Source organism: Botryllus schlosseri, chromosome 6 (assembly GCF_051294905.1).
Source record: "Botryllus schlosseri isolate E-star chromosome 6, Bs_hap1, whole genome shotgun sequence".
In the NCBI taxonomy this organism is placed as follows: domain Eukaryota; kingdom Metazoa; phylum Chordata; class Ascidiacea; order Stolidobranchia; family Styelidae; genus Botryllus; species Botryllus schlosseri.
In genome coordinates this window covers 31071864-31087426 of record NC_137241.1, presented here as the reverse complement: position 1 = coordinate 31087426, position 15563 = coordinate 31071864, and the positions used below count along the sequence as shown (strand labels likewise).

Here is a 15563-nt window from a genome sequence, read left to right as displayed (position 1 = left end):
TATTTTTTTTGTAGTGTACCCTTTAAATCAGCACTATACCGTGGTGCTTGTGCCATGGCACAACCTTTAGCTACCGTGAGTCTTCCGGCAGTTCATGATCATAACCGAATATTATATCCTGATGATGTTCAACCATGCAATAACTCCATTTTGTGAGAAGGTATTCCCAGTGTGGACTTGGACTTTGCGTCAGCTTGGCCATCGAGTTAACAGCTATTCACACACTTGCATCCCGGCCAATCACATAGGAATATGCTTACAAATATATACAAGGAATATGCTTACAAATATATACAAGTAACTTTCTGGAATCAGATAATTATATAGAAAAGTATAAAAGAAGATATCCACACGGATAGGGATAAAATGTAGGATAATTATTATAATGATGCCTTGACAATACAAGTAGACTACCAGTAACTAAGTCCTCTTTGAAATCATTCAAGATACATGCATACCTTACTAAGGTAAACTAATAACATCTAACAATACTATAACTTCCAGAATTCCTAATTCCTATACAGTTACAATGAAACGCAAACCTATTCAACTCTTGCTTACTCTTCCCTTACTTCAGCAGCTACATTTTCTCTTCTATGATTGACGGAATCAATCATCCAGAACCACTGAGCCATATAAACAGAACATGTTTGCTAGTTTTTTTTTGTCAACCAATGGTCTGTTCAAGTAAATTTGATTTCAGTTGAAGAATGATGAAAAACTTTGGCGTGATTATGGTGCTTTTCCATATGATTTAAACGAGAGACCATGTAAACAGTTTGAAATTCAACGTCAAGGAGTGGTGATCAGTGCGTTAAGGATGCGTTATGTCTCTTGAGTGGAGCTCCATCTACTGTTCGAAGTGTACATTGTATTATTTGAAGACCTTGAATGCTGACGAACTCCTCGTCTGCGTGTCGATTTGAGCTGTGATTCCTTACTGTCTGAGTTTTGTTTCTCCATTATAATGGTTTGAGGAAAGTCGACATCTTGAGAGATAGCACAGCAAGAGTGAAGTGTGGAGAGATTGCATCCTGATTTATGGGACACTGGCTCTGCTGAATGGAGGGCGCTTCTTCGTTATACGATCAGAGAGAGTGAGTGCTCCCCATGGTACCTATAAACAATGTTCCCATTGAACATGATACAATGTGACGTGTTTCACATGATATCAAGCTGTGCTGCCCCTGAACTCGATATTTTTTTCTACGCAGGCGACCTGGGTTCGATTCTCGCCAGTACCCTCTTTCTGTGAGTCGCTGCTGAGAGATCCGGTGATGGGCATGGAGATTCAAGCAAATGAGAAGCAGCAAGGATTAGAGTATGAATGACGATAACCAAAAGACTTATTTTTATATTCAATGAACACAGTGCGAAAGTGATTTTACTCGTATTTCGCATAGTCATTATGCTGTAAAGATACATTAGCGTCGTATTGGAAGTTCGGCATTGCTCACACGATCGCTAGTTATGTCGGCTGATTAATTAAATTCAGTGATTCAATCACACAATATAGTATATATGCAACAATACTGTGACAGATAGAGTTACTCGGACTTGAGCCGCTAGTGAATTCTTGAGAGATTGACCTGCGACTCGGAACCTTCTGACTTGGTCACGACCCTGGAAACGGCTAGGAGTAGTCTTAAGATCAGACACCGACCAGGGCCTAGGCGATGTAAAGAGGACGCAGGCATACTGAATGAAAGTAAAAGAAGATAATATAAAGTGGCAAGTGACAGAAGGCTAAATCAAGTCGTGGTCCGGTAAATGGCGAGGGCTGACTAGTATTCGTTCAGCAGAAATTGCTTGTATTTCGACTTAAATGTTGACATGCTCGACGACTGTCCGATAGCCGGTGAGATACTGTTCCACGCTTCAGGTCCGGCATCTATTGTAGTTGGACGACGTGGACGCGCGTGTGTCGTACTTATGCACTTTTGATACTGAGGTAAGAGACGTCATGTCCCGGGTGTATTATTTTCCTCTGTACAGTGGAGCTCAGATTACACTATTACATTGGAATCATCATCATCATCATCATTGGTTCATTAGCAATTTTATCAGTTCAATACACCACAAAAATGCGATACAATGAATAGACAGGAAGATATCGGAGCGATTTGGAGTAGTCTATGGAATCAGACACCCGCCTTGGCCTAAGCGATGTAAAGAAGAGGTATGCACACTGAATGAAAGTAAAGAAGAGAGTATGAAAAGAAAGCGACAAGAATAGGGCGGCATGTCATGAGAATCGAGATCGATAGGTCAGTCGTTGTCCGGTAATCTTAGGGATGGACTGTATTTATTTAGTAGCTGCTTGTATTTCGACTTGAATGTGGACATACTCGTCGACTGTTGGATGGCCGACGGGATACTGTTCCACACATCAGGTCCGGCATATTTTATAGAGCGATGATCTTTTCGGTCGATCATATGATATTTGGACGACGTGAACGCGCGTGTGTTGTACTTGTGCACTTTTGATTCTGAGGTAAAGAAGTCTTTTAAATATTCGGGGCAAGTCAAGTCAAGTCATAAGAAAAGGTGACTCGAGTCTGACCCAAGTCAAGTCATGACTCGAGTCATCCCAACACTGGATTGAGGTCGACCAGGCTAATAAATTTCGCCACACTTTCTGACGCATATGTACGATATCATCAAAGCAATGCTTGGTTTGTTTTAAACAAGCATGTCCTCACTTTATATAATTAAATACCAATATTGCGTTTTGGTTTATAATCATAATTTTATATGGTGCGGCCCACGACTGGATTCAGGTGTGCGATGCGGCCCACGAGCTCAAAAGTTTGCCAACCCCTTCCCTAAGGTGTGCGAAACACCCGGTTGAAGACTTGAAGAGCCCTGTACTAGTGCTTGGATGGCCAGGTCTTAAAAAATCTGTTCTGCACTCCTATCCAAAATACAGCGATAGCACGAATTCAGCCACAGTGGTTAATAGCTCGGGCTGGAACAAGAGGTTATAAGTCTTGAATGGGACGTCATGATTACGGCATGACTCAATGAGAAAGGACCGTTGAAAATCATATCTTGCACAATTCAGTAGAAAATTGTCGACGGTTTCGGCGATATTACAATGGAGACATAACGGAGTATATCTGAATATCCTATTTGGAACGAATGGGCGTTAAGACTACAATGGCCGGAGCGCAGACGGAACATGATGACCTCGAATTGCCGACATGCATGCATTGACGGGAATTGGATTGAAATGCAACTATGGAAACGCTAATAATGCATCCCTTTATCTTCACATGCGTACAGTTCCTGCCAGAGAGCTCGCGAATATTGGCGGACAAGTGACTTAGCTTCTCCCATGGTCACCTCAGGGAACTGATAAGCCAGACAAAGCCGCGGATGTTGCTTCGCGGTCGGCAATCTCGTTGCCACGGATACCTTTGCGACTGGGAATCCATCCAAATTCTACCTGTATACCTCTTCCAGTAAACCGCTCAAGCAAGGGGTAGATCTTGTTAAAAGTATCTGTCCATCAGTATCAAAAACAAACAAACAAACCATCACAAATTGTGTTGAAAATGAACAGGGGGCACGGGGTATCTTATTGAAAGCATAAGCGGTACGATCGGTAAAAGGTTAAGAACCAATACTAAACCACAAGGAAAATTGCCCAATCAAACGACAAAATAGCTGAATTGACAACAATGCTCATCGGAAATGACATTTTCTGATGACTCGACTTGACTCGAGTCATTTTCTCAAAATACGGAAAAGACTCGACTCGACTCGAGACAATCTGGGTATTGACTCGACTTGGACTCGAGTCATTGTGCATGACTCGAACCAAGCCATATGACTCGAGACTATAAGACGACCGAGACCGACATTTCATTGTAATTTCGAAGAACAGTAAAGTGACCACCCTATTGGAATTTCGTCTAGTGATCTTGGTACTTTACAATGCGACAAGAAACTGCTCAAAGTGAGGAAAATTAGTATATCACAAATCCAAATCGTTCAATATCACCAAACAGTGTTGACTTGTATGTGACTTGGACTCGGACTCGAGTCATAATACCATGACTCGGACTCTACTCTGTGCTCGGTGACTTGGACTCGGACTTGACTCAATGGTGAATTGAAAGTGATTCGAATTGACTCGAGTCAAAATTATGAAAGTGAGATTGATTAGTGACTCGGAGCCTCGGGACTTGGTGACAGCATTGATACTGAACGTATACACGTGATCAGATTCCCTGCTGGAGCTCATTGAAATTAGGGATATATAGAACTCCGGGATGGCTGACTCCGTCGATTGCGTCATCACGGTCATACACAAGTAGGGTCATTTTCGCGCACTCACTTCAGATAGGATCGTTGGTTGACAGCGCTTTGTCTGTGCGTAACTTGGAGACTTGGAATTACCTTTCTGGTTTGTGATTGCTGGTAGATGCGTATGATATCAATATTTTTAATTGTTTATAAAGCTAGAGGACACTTGTGATGATCAGGTAGTTGATAATTTTAGCAGTATTGGTTAGCGGTATGTAGCTTCAGCTGCAGGTTGTGAACGGCGCTACCGGTATGTCAGTACCGTACGATATATCGCTGGTATTCGGAATATCTCTGCTTATCGAGTATGTTTTGTTACATTGATAAGCGTTAGTGTATATCAGGATGTAGCAGAATGTTGAGAATTACATTCTAATTCTAATATTGATTACGTTATGCATTAATGACTGATCTGATGCTATAGAACTGCATAATAAGCCTTGAAGTCCTTGGCTGTACTGTACAGTGTACAGTACAGTGGCTGCCGCCAGTTTAGAGTGACTTCGTCTGTTAGGATTTTATGTAATAGGTTAATCGATGATTAGAGTTTGTCCATGCTGCGCTCCTATTTGTAGTTAACATGATGCAGAACAAAGGAAAGGAAGGAGTATTGAACGAGCCTAACGATTCTATACCTACCCATGGTTTGCCATAAGACAGTTATATAGTTGTATAGCTTGAAATGACCGAAAATTGCAGCCTCTAAGTACCAGTATGCAAGTTGCATTTCAGTCAGACAGTCAGGATGGTTATTAGACTTTTACGTAAAATATATACAAACCCTAGGAGCATGGTAGTGTTAGAATACAATACATGGTAGTTAGAAGTTTACATAATTGTATAAAAGTCCAGGCACCATTTAAATTCAATCTGTTTTTACAGATACGGTGCCGATAGGCTACTAGTGACACATAAATATGTTTGGTAATGACTGGCAATCAAATGCCACTATACTGGAAAGAAACCTCCGTTGCAGTGAACTGTAAAGAATGACGGACACAAAATATAGCGTTTGCTGGCCACTGAAACTTTTGAAGATACAAAACAGGACTATTCATCACATCAATCGACTTGATGTCGGCCACTCCCTCGTGATGGATAAGTTAACTGCATCGTCAGGATGTGGCAATTGGGAAAAGCTGTGGGAAAAACTCTGGACACTACATCAAAGTTTAAAAGGTTTTGTCAAATCCTTGCAACACAGCCAGGACCTCTCCTCAGCATGCATGGGTAAGTTTGTCTGATTCTGGTGAGCTATATCATATGAAGGATTATGAAATCCATCCAAATATATTGTTGTGTGTGTGTTGAGCGAATCAACTGCTTATGGCTTGAGGTATTATGCTACAGTAAAGATCATCCTGCCATTTTATCAACTGTGCATTTTGTTGACATTATACTCAATAGCTGGAATATTATGGCAGGTAAATCAACGGTTGGCACTTCTCGACCTATTTGATCTTGCACACCTTGCAACTTAAATTGCATATAGGACTAATGTATGCAAATTAAAACTAAATATTGGAAACAACATTTAATGTATTTTGATATTATATGTGGTGCTAATGAAGTTTCTGCAAGGGTTCTGCCACCAACTTCAGTTTGACTGTTTGATTGCTTTTGAAAGAAATACCAGCAGCTTATCATTTATCTAGTCCCTCTATTCCTCTACTAAAGATTGCTAAATTGTACTGTCCAAATTTAAATATATTTTTGTAATAGCCTTATAGCTTTCCCATATAACTGCTGCTAAAAGACGTGTAGGATATTTCGTTCCGTAAACTTGCAGTGATTGTGACGTACGTCAAGACCAAAGTAGACTATGAGCTCTATAATACAACACCATGCAGAAAAATCCGATTCAATCTGAAAATTGATGTTCCATTCTCTAATGGACAAGTGTCCAGCTTCATGCATTTATAATTTGAAAAATATAACATATTTGGCGGTTGAGAACCACTGGGTTGAATCCCACATCAAGCTATTCTTAATGATTGGGCTTATGGTTGATTTGTATCTCTAAATTATTAATTTTTGTTGCAGATTCCTGAAACGAAATGCGACGTTCCCCACAGCACATCATCAGTGGATATCCTGCTATACTATACTTGCGTTACCATCTGGAAATTTGTATCTTGTGTCTCAGCAGCGACGCTTTTAATATCTATTCAGTCCATTGAATCAGCTATCATCACATCCGAAAATCTTCAAGAGAGATAGAGATGATATTCTGTTTCGCCTACACCATCGAGATGCTATACGACCGTAAGGTCACCTCGTCTGCACCCCCCCCCCCCCCCCCCCGTTTCTTTTTCTCCTCCATGCTATCCGGGAATGCTGAGTGCCTACGCGGATACCCAGTTTTCGAGTCTTTTGTATGACCCGACCGGGAATCGAACCTACGACCTATCGATCGAGGAGCCGGACGCATCACCATTACACATAATTTCCAATACTTGTGAATTAGTATCGAACCCTCCAGAAGCTTGATTCGGGATGTACTACACACCCAATGACGATAAAGCTTAGGAATGTCTATTGCTGAAAAAGTGGAGAAATATTTGGCGTGTTGTAGTATTCGAAAGAGCCCGTACAATTCAAAAAGTCTCGGTCATCATATATTTACTCCTCCCTGATTGACTTATATTACTTCTCCCAAATACTTTTCAAAAATCTCATCCGCACTGAAATAGTTTGGAGAACAATGTATTGAACGTTTAGAAAATGCTGATTTTCTTCGTTATCCACCTTTCTATGTATTACCTCTGGGTAAACTGTATTCATGATTTATTTACTGAATGAAATTAATGATATTCAACGTTGTAAGAGTTCGCGTATTTGTCTATATCAGTGGTTCCCAACGTGGGCGATATCGCCCCCCCAGGGGGCGATTTGGCGATCTAGGGGGGCGAAAATGACGAAGGGGGCGACAGGGGGGCGGAAATGGACAAAGGGGGCGACGGGGGGCGAAAATAGCGAAGGGGGCGATAGGGGGGCGATGACGCGTAAAAACGGCTGACCTTTTTTTTTTTTTTTTTTTAGTCATCCACCTAGCAATGTGGAGCGAAAAAACGTTATTTTCAGCTCTGAGCGGAGAAAGATGACCTTTTTTTTTTTTTTAGTCAACCCGCCGGTCATTACAGTCTGTATGCCCAATTATCGGTGGCACAAAATTTGGGGGGCGATGATCGGTGTTGACCTTGAAAAGGGGGCGATGGGTCGAAAAAGGTTGGGAATCACTGGTCTATATAGCATAAAGAATGAGGTGTGCGAAGACACATGTTTTCTAGAATGTCTTGCTTACTCACCAGGAAGGCGGCAAAAGGTGAAGGAACCTGATTGTATAAACACCTACATCGCTAACTTGCGAAAAAAGTGAAGATTTCGAGGTAGATTGCAGCTTGATATATAGCCCTACTCATGTATAGGCCAAAAAGAAGTCACCCCGCAAACAATTTACGTATATGTTCGTTTTGTCACGTTACGAAAAAGGTGGCCAAACGGGGAAATTGGTTACGGGTATTTCGTTGGTAGCTAATTCAAACTGTGAGGCTTGTGAAGCATAAATTCACGTGAATAATTCTTTGAAGGAGTGTTAATTAGCACGCATGTCATCCAGAGATGACATTACGGTGAATCGCAATTCGAGTCAGCATGGAAGGCATACAATATTTTTCCTATAGACGATAAGTTATCATCCCATTCCATTGCAATTGTAGTATTCAGACCCAATTCACTTAATGCTGACTACGAAAATCCAATATGCTCACATAACCGACCCGTGAGTATTCACGGCATTACATACTGCAGCGATCATCGTTGAAATTCAGCCGGCCACTTACCGATTTCGCAAGATGTTGCCGAGTGACGTAACGCATTTTTGCTCGCGCAAACATTTGGTTTGGTGAACAGTTTTGGCGCGCAGATTTGAAGCCGCCAGACAAGAGCGCGGTCTTATAATGGCGGCTTGCAGTTGAGGTCGTGCGTTTGGTTTTAGTTGCGATCAGGGTTTAATCGCAGTTAATTGATGCTTAAGCTAGCACCAGGCTATAAAGGAATACTGAAAACTGAACACTACATTGTACAGTACATGCTAGTTTATATATGATTCGCATAAAAGCATACAGCTATACGGTATCGGTGACTTCATATAGACAGAAATTTATACTGTCGCTCAGCTCGTATGAGCCGTATCGGCAGTCGTCACACCATTGGACCGAAGGTCAGCTGCTTGTGTCGTTATGTATTCGCATAGTATTAGAGTGCGCTTACTTTGATTTATAAGTTCTGTGAAAACCTTGGTCTTTACGACGATAACCATAACTTTTCCAATTTCAGCTAGCTTTTTCAGCTTCAGGCCTTCAGTTTATTATTCTAATGATTTTATGAGATCAATAGCCTACATCAGAAGATTCTTATTGAATGAAAAGATATAGGAAGGGCTCAAAACGACTTGGAGTAGTCTTAAAAGTTGAACACCCGCCCAGCTGGGCCTAGGCGCTTTGAAGAGAGCCATGCCCTGCACAGTGCATACTGAATAAAAATAATAGAAGATAACATGAAAGGACAAGCGGCAAAAATGAGGTGACATAGGACGGAAGGCAAGGTCGATATATCAGGCTGCGGCCGGTAATCTCTACTGCTGATGCTGACTAGTATTTAATCAGGAGAGGCTGCTGATATTTTATTCGTCGACTGACGCCTGATGGATTGATTTGGAAATACTGTTCAACGAGATATCCCAATCCATAAAACTGAACTAATTATAAATGCCATAAATTTTGGCATGTTCATGTCAAACAGTGATTTGTGATGGTTGTGTTGTGGATAAAAAAAATAGACTTGTCCGAAACGTTGTATTTCCATGAGGACGATATGATAGTTGAATGACGAGGACATAGATGTGTTGTGTTGGACTTGATGCGCTATTGATTCGGATGTAAAGAAATCATTCAAATTTCGGGGCAATCACTGTGATGGTAGTTACCTATTTTGTGCATGGTGGCTATATCAGCTACGAAGCAGCTGTGCCAGCTAGCATATATAGCAACTGTATCGACATCGTCATCGTTCGTTATTGTAGTTATATTCGAACGTCAAATGAAGCCTAAAATGCTGTTATAATCGGTACACCTGAAAATCTCTGGCGGCACCCGGCACCGGCACACAGTTTGGGAATCACTGTTTTACACTTCGTAGGAATTTATATTGCAACTTGTATTAAGTAGGCTATTGCGCAAAATGTGAAGGAGTGATTCAATAAATATACTATGAAACTCAATGTCATGTATGACGCAGCAGTTGGCTTGCAATGTAGAAGTTGAAAAAAAACAGCCAAGCACGGCATAGGGCCCGAATTAAATTAGAAGTGGAAGTATTTTGACTTTTGACCAAGCCCCCGCACACACAGAAACAGGTTGTGTCTATAGTCCTTCGATGTCAAGTTTTGTTGAGAAAGTTTAGTTAGTTCAACTGTGTTTATAAAAGTACATTTGTAATTTTGCAGGTACTGAGCGGTAACCTTGATATCTGTTAAAATGACAGTCTAAGACGGGGATGTCCAACCTACTGCCTGCCTGAGATTTTTGTGCAACTCGCTAGTCATTTTCACTACAAGTAGTATTTTGAACTTAAATCTTAGCCTAATTGGAATGAACCAGTCAGCTTTTGGAGTCGCAGTAATAGTATACTCTACGCGCTGTTACTCTCTCTGTCAGCGTTTTTATTTCTCATGCGTGAGTGAAAACTGAAGAGAGTTTGTTGTGCAATAATGCTTCCGAAACTGATTGAATGAGGCTTAGAGTGCTATAAGTGTCAGTTAATAGTGCATTGTTGATTGACTGTTGGTATTTTGTGCATAAACCCAACTTTTGGTAAAATCAAGTGCAACTTCCTGATGATTTAAGTGAAATGCAAATATGCCTTAATGATTAGGTGTGCGATTTCTTGGGTAATTGTATTCATCTTTTCCATTTTAATTCATGGGGTGTGCAAGGATAGGCTACTTTCTTATCCACAACAACATGATCATCACGAATCACTGTTTCTTTTTAACATGTCAAATTTCTTGGCGATATTGGTTTTTTTTTTAGTATAAAATGGATTTTTGTTGATAACTCGTGAGGTCTTGATATTCGCTTATCGCTCCATAGACAATATAGTCGGCATCCGCGAATTATATATACCCCGGTCTCTGATAGACTCAATAATATGCTACTCTGTTGAATCAACTACAGTTCAGTATGTCTAAATGTCAGAAAATACGCATTCGAGAGTTATACTGAGACGCCCATGTCGCGAGAGAGAGAGAAATGAAAAAGAAGAAGCATCCTGAATTTTCGCGCTTCGCTTGGCCATGTCATCATAGCAGCGTGAGTTTTCATGACATAATTGTTGTCGATTTTGATGAGTAGTAAGATGAGTCTTGTTTTCGCTGTTACCTAATCTATACTTTAAAAATGGTCACCAATATTCAAGTTACCCGCACTAACGTTCGTGAATCCCATGTGGCCTTTGGCCGTAAAGGTTGACCAACCCTGATTTAGGCCTTCACTGAAATGTGATTATGCAATAATTGATGATTTTATCATACATTTGCCGAATGTGCAGTGTAAATATTTTTTAATTTAATTTAGAAATCTTAAAGAAAATGTGGGACTGGAACTTTTAAAGCGCAGTCAAGCACGCAGAATCAAGTAACCTGCAACTATTACAGATGACTTGAAAGGCGTAGAGGAGAAACTTGGAAGAGGAAGTGGCAAAAGATGCTATATAGTAAGTAGGCCTAGCTGCTATAATTACCAGAGCCACGGATTTTTAAACAGCTATGCAATTGTTATCATACTTCTGAACTGATCAAGTTTAAAAAATGACTATTGGCGTAATTTTTGTTCACTGGAAAAAACTATTATCCTACAGCTAGAACTTATAAGGATATAATTTAAGTTATCTGTTACCACCTATTTTCATTATTATTTTCTTCATTACTTGGTTTTCCAGGTATTGAATTTAATGCTGGTTGGCGGTGGATGTGTAAAGACTGCAATTCGAGAGGTGTTGAAAAATATTGCAACGGAACATCTATTTTTCAGTATTCCAAGGATGGACAACAAGCGAGGGAACGCCTTAAAGACCATAAGAGTGTGAGTATTGAACTTCAGGGAAGGCTCCCAGACAGCGCGAGGTGCAATTATGCAGCTCTAACCCTATTTCATTGTAGGTACTTGCTCGAAGTACTACCCTCGTTTTCTTAAAGAAGGTAATGTTTGCTGTTGGTTAGTTGATCGGTTATCCCTAAACTGTTACAAATCTATCAGTCATTGTGTTGGTGATAAATGCATTAAATTACAATAACTGTTACGTTTGTATACTTACGTTGGTGTCGTTGGTGTTCGCTTGTCTTAAATTAATTCTGCGGTAGAGAGTTGGTACAGCGGATTCTTATTGGAAGTTAGTCGTATCTATATATAAATACCGTTCTACGAAAAACTCGTATGTAACAATGAACTTGCAGAAATCTAGCTCACCTAATGAAAGCATTGTTCTAATGTTAAATCACGGGGAATGTTACAATGTTGGCCCTGTAACCCTATTTCCTGTACATCTAATTGTTATGATATAGTACTCGTGGGTCATCTATTTCTGAATTGCCAACTGTCACTTTTTGATTTCAGGAATGATAATGATATGCTTTAATGAGCTGTTTCTCGTTTTAGAAGAATGAAGTGGACTAGTGAGCTTTTTAGTCTCCGCGAAGACGGAAGCCAGCAAAGCCCACCTCGTCAGCCTGTTCGAAGACACCAGCTTGTGCGGGATCCACACCCAACGCGTCAGCATCATACCGAAAGACATCCAGCTCGCCTGACATGTGCGAGGCGAGAGGGCCTAGCGGCCGACTACTAACACGGCGCAAAAGTCGGGACCAAGTATTCGCATTCGTATTCGGCCGGCGCATTCGTATTCGGCGGCCAGCGACTAACACGGCGCAAAAGTCGAGACCAAGTATTCGCATTCAACCAAGCGTTACATCGCTGCTATCTTCATCTTGTTCATTTATATTTCCGCTTGGGAAAATATGTTCAAATGATTTTGCTAACACTCGATACGCAGTTTCTTCATTATTCATGTTTCAGTAATGTGCGATTGGCACAGGGTAAAGCGTTTCTTCAAGTTTCCGCTTGTTAAAAAATGTAAGTGATTTTGCTAACACTCTGTACGCAGTTTCTTCATTTTTCATGTATCAGTAACGTGTGGTTGGCTCAGGGTAAAGTGTTTTCCAAACCCACAGTGGAATTTCTCACTCACCAAGTAAAGACAACCATTATTTACTAGTACAATCGAGATCCATCCTGATCAGGTGTACCTTTCATCTTTTTCATTCTTGATATTTGATGCTTAAAACCGAACCTCGATTTGAAAGTCAGAGGTGGTCGGAGTAGTAGATGCTCGAGTAGAAAAAGCTATATTTAAGGCATGGTCATGGTCAATTTAAGTCAAGTATACATAAAAAATGAAGGTCTCAAATATACTCGGGTGGGTAGTTTTGGAACTTGAGATTCGGCCTGGTGTTGCAGTTGATAAGAGGTGGCTACTCACGAAAATACATTCAGTTACTGATATTACCGTGGTAAGGAGACAATTTCGAACAAGGTGATATGAGAACCATACAAACATGTCCCAACACTAATTCTGGTTCACCAAATCCATAATGAAAAAAGTAAGTAGAAGTAAAAGAAATGATGAAACAGATACTTGAGTACTTGGTGCGAGTAGCCAAAAAAGTTCTTCGCTACTGATCACCTCTGATGAATATGCTTGTGTTCAGTAATTGCAACCCAAGTGTTATTACGCCTTGATCCTGTGGTCCTGTGATTTTTTATCTTACACCATGAGCCGGCATTCTGTAATATTTCAGTTCTACCTCCGAGCTCGGTACATTGATCATATTAAACTGCAATGTTGTTGTTGAAACTCGCACAATGCTTGCATTTTACTCTTTGTACCATTATTTACTGTGTGCAGAACTGGGCCATGTTTCATGTGCTAATTCTTAAACGTTTGATAATAAACTCATTTTCCTGAATTTTTCTACTGCAATTATTGTGACTCACCATTCGCACAGTCAGAACGTAGGAATTGGTGGAGAGGTTACGTATCAGGAACGTAGTTCAGGACCAACATGGAGGAATTCTGTACGTCTCCGTAACGTATCACTGTAACGTCCATGCGACGTTCCTTAGTGTCCACAGATTTACGTAGCGGAGACGATACAGCGTGACGTTACGGTCCCCAATTTACCCCAAATATATACGTCGAGGATACGTATTTTTGTTTGCGGGGCAGCCATCCCGGAGTTCTATATATCCCTGATTGAAATTTAGGACATCCATTACGTTTCGGCAACATTGCACCGAGTTCAGCATGTCTTTTTTCGATCAGGTTGCTGTTCACTAAAAATAAAGCAAGGCTAGCGATCTCTTTCACTTGAATCGATGACGTTGGAATATTTTGTCACTTTCTGAAAATGTTGACTTGAAAATATAAAATATATATTTTCACTAGAGGCCTTGTTGTGATAGATTCGGCACGACATTTGCTCGCATAGGATACATTCGATTAAGAGGTCGTCGCTGACCTACAAAATTGCAGAAAATCTGAACTAGTTTAAAAAAAGGGGGGGGATTTGTATGTGAAAAAGACATTTCAAATAGCATTTGAACATACTTTCAGCAAACAAAAAACAAGCATAAGGAGCATACGTTCGAATATAACTGGTTGACTACATGACAGTTCGGACATGAACAATTTGGGAAATCCGTTACAATTCTAAAGTGGAATTCCTCCCTAAAAATTGCAAAATTCCCCCCAAGGGGGGAATTCCTCCCCCGTTGGGAACCACTGATTTAAGTGGTGTATGCCGGTAAACCTAGTTTCAGCTTCAAGTTTAAATCTGTCCAAAGCTTGAAACATGCATCGTCTAACTTCTTCAACAACACTGAGGCCAGCATCCTCTTCTTTCCTCTTCTTTTTTCTGCGAACTCTCCGAACAATCGGCATTGACGGCTGTTTCGGAGTGGTTCCATCGCCATGTTAACATATTAATGATTGATGCGTCCGGCTTCTTGATCGGTAGGTCGTGGGTTCGATCCCCGGCCGGGCCAGACCAAGACTCGATAACTAGTATCCGCGGTTATCCCGCTAGGCGTTCAGCAATCACTGAGGGAAAATCGGGGGTGCAGACTAGATGACCTTATTATTAAAAAAAAGTCCGTACCGCATCTCCGTCGTCAAAGCATCTCGATGGTGCAGGAGAAAAAGAATACCATAACTATTTCTCTCTCTCTCTCACACACACACACACACACTGTGCAGCCACATTTTGTCGTCCCTGACGCAGAGCCAGAACCGCCAAGTGGCTGCTACGCCACTGGTCACAGGTCACTCTATCTGTCACAGTATTGTTGCACATATATACGTCCTTCTATCTTCTCTACAACTTTCACCGGAAATGTCTCTTTGAACTGCATATATTGTGTGATTGAATCACTGAATTTAATTAGTTTAATTAATCAGCCGACATAACTAGCGATCGTGTGAGCAATGCCGAACTTCCAATACGACGCTAATGTATCTTTACAGCATAATGACTATGCGAAATACGAGTAAAATCACTTTCGCACTGTGTTCATTCATTGAATATAAAAATAAGTCTTTTGGTTATCGTCATTCATACTCTAATCCTTGCTGCTTCTCATTTGCTTGAATCTCCATGCCCATCACCGGATCTCTCAGCAGCGACTCACAGAAAGAGGGTACTGGCGAGAATCGAACCCAGGTCGCCTGCGTAGAAAAAAATATCGAGTTCAGGGGCAGCACAGCTTGATATCATGTGAAACACGTCACATTGTTTCATGTTCAATGGGAACATTGTTTATAGGTACCATGGGGAGCACTCACTCTCTCTGATCGTATAACGAAGAAGCGCCATAATTTCTATGTTCAAGTGAAACACCACAAGTTTGCAAGTGGTATGCACCTTACATACCATATCCGAAAGGCCAGGGATACAGCAAAGTTGAAGATGAGTGTCTCCTCTTCCAATAAACAAGTCGGCAAGACAACTATTACTGACCTGCTACTGGAGAGGAAATTTGGACTGCTATTAACGGACATAATTTCAGAATGGTGCTATTTTTGACATTTTGTGTGACTCGTCTCTACGCGTCGTGATCCAAGATTACGCGTCGTGATCC

At 40.9% G+C, this 15563-nt stretch overlaps 1 protein-coding gene and 3 long non-coding RNA genes across 7 annotated transcripts in view; 1 reads left to right on the top strand and 3 right to left on the bottom strand.

The window, feature by feature from the left end:
* LOC145440712 (uncharacterized) overlaps positions 1-15563 on the bottom strand; it is a 399746-nt gene that overhangs the window by 308779 nt on the left and 75404 nt on the right. The window lies entirely within an intron of this gene.
* LOC145440111 (uncharacterized) lies at positions 8642-10208 on the bottom strand. The gene is made up of 2 exons (XR_013915426.1): positions 10095-10208; positions 8642-10000 (listed from the first exon to the last, which is right to left on the bottom strand). It is a non-coding gene; the product is annotated as an uncharacterized LOC145440111 (long non-coding RNA).
* LOC145440110 (uncharacterized) lies at positions 9997-13393 on the top strand. 3 transcript variants are annotated; one of them, XM_080317702.1, is made up of 5 exons: positions 9997-10682; positions 10947-11085; positions 11311-11453; positions 11531-11569; positions 12027-13393. In XM_080317702.1, exons 2-5 carry the CDS (start codon positions 11076-11078, stop codon positions 12042-12044), a joined length of 210 nt encoding a protein of 69 aa, XP_080173828.1. In that variant the 5' UTR covers positions 9997-10682; positions 10947-11075; the 3' UTR covers positions 12045-13393. The 3 variants fall into 3 exon arrangements, with proteins under 3 accessions (XP_080173828.1, XP_080173827.1, XP_080173829.1); XM_080317703.1 differs by having other exon boundaries at positions 10647-10723; positions 11027-11085; XM_080317701.1 differs by lacking the exon at positions 11531-11569 and having other exon boundaries at positions 9997-10723; positions 11027-11085.
* LOC145440716 (uncharacterized) lies at positions 14824-15299 on the bottom strand. Its single transcript, XR_013915602.1, has 2 exons — positions 15268-15299; positions 14824-15150 (listed from the first exon to the last, which is right to left on the bottom strand). It is a non-coding gene; the product is annotated as an uncharacterized LOC145440716 (long non-coding RNA).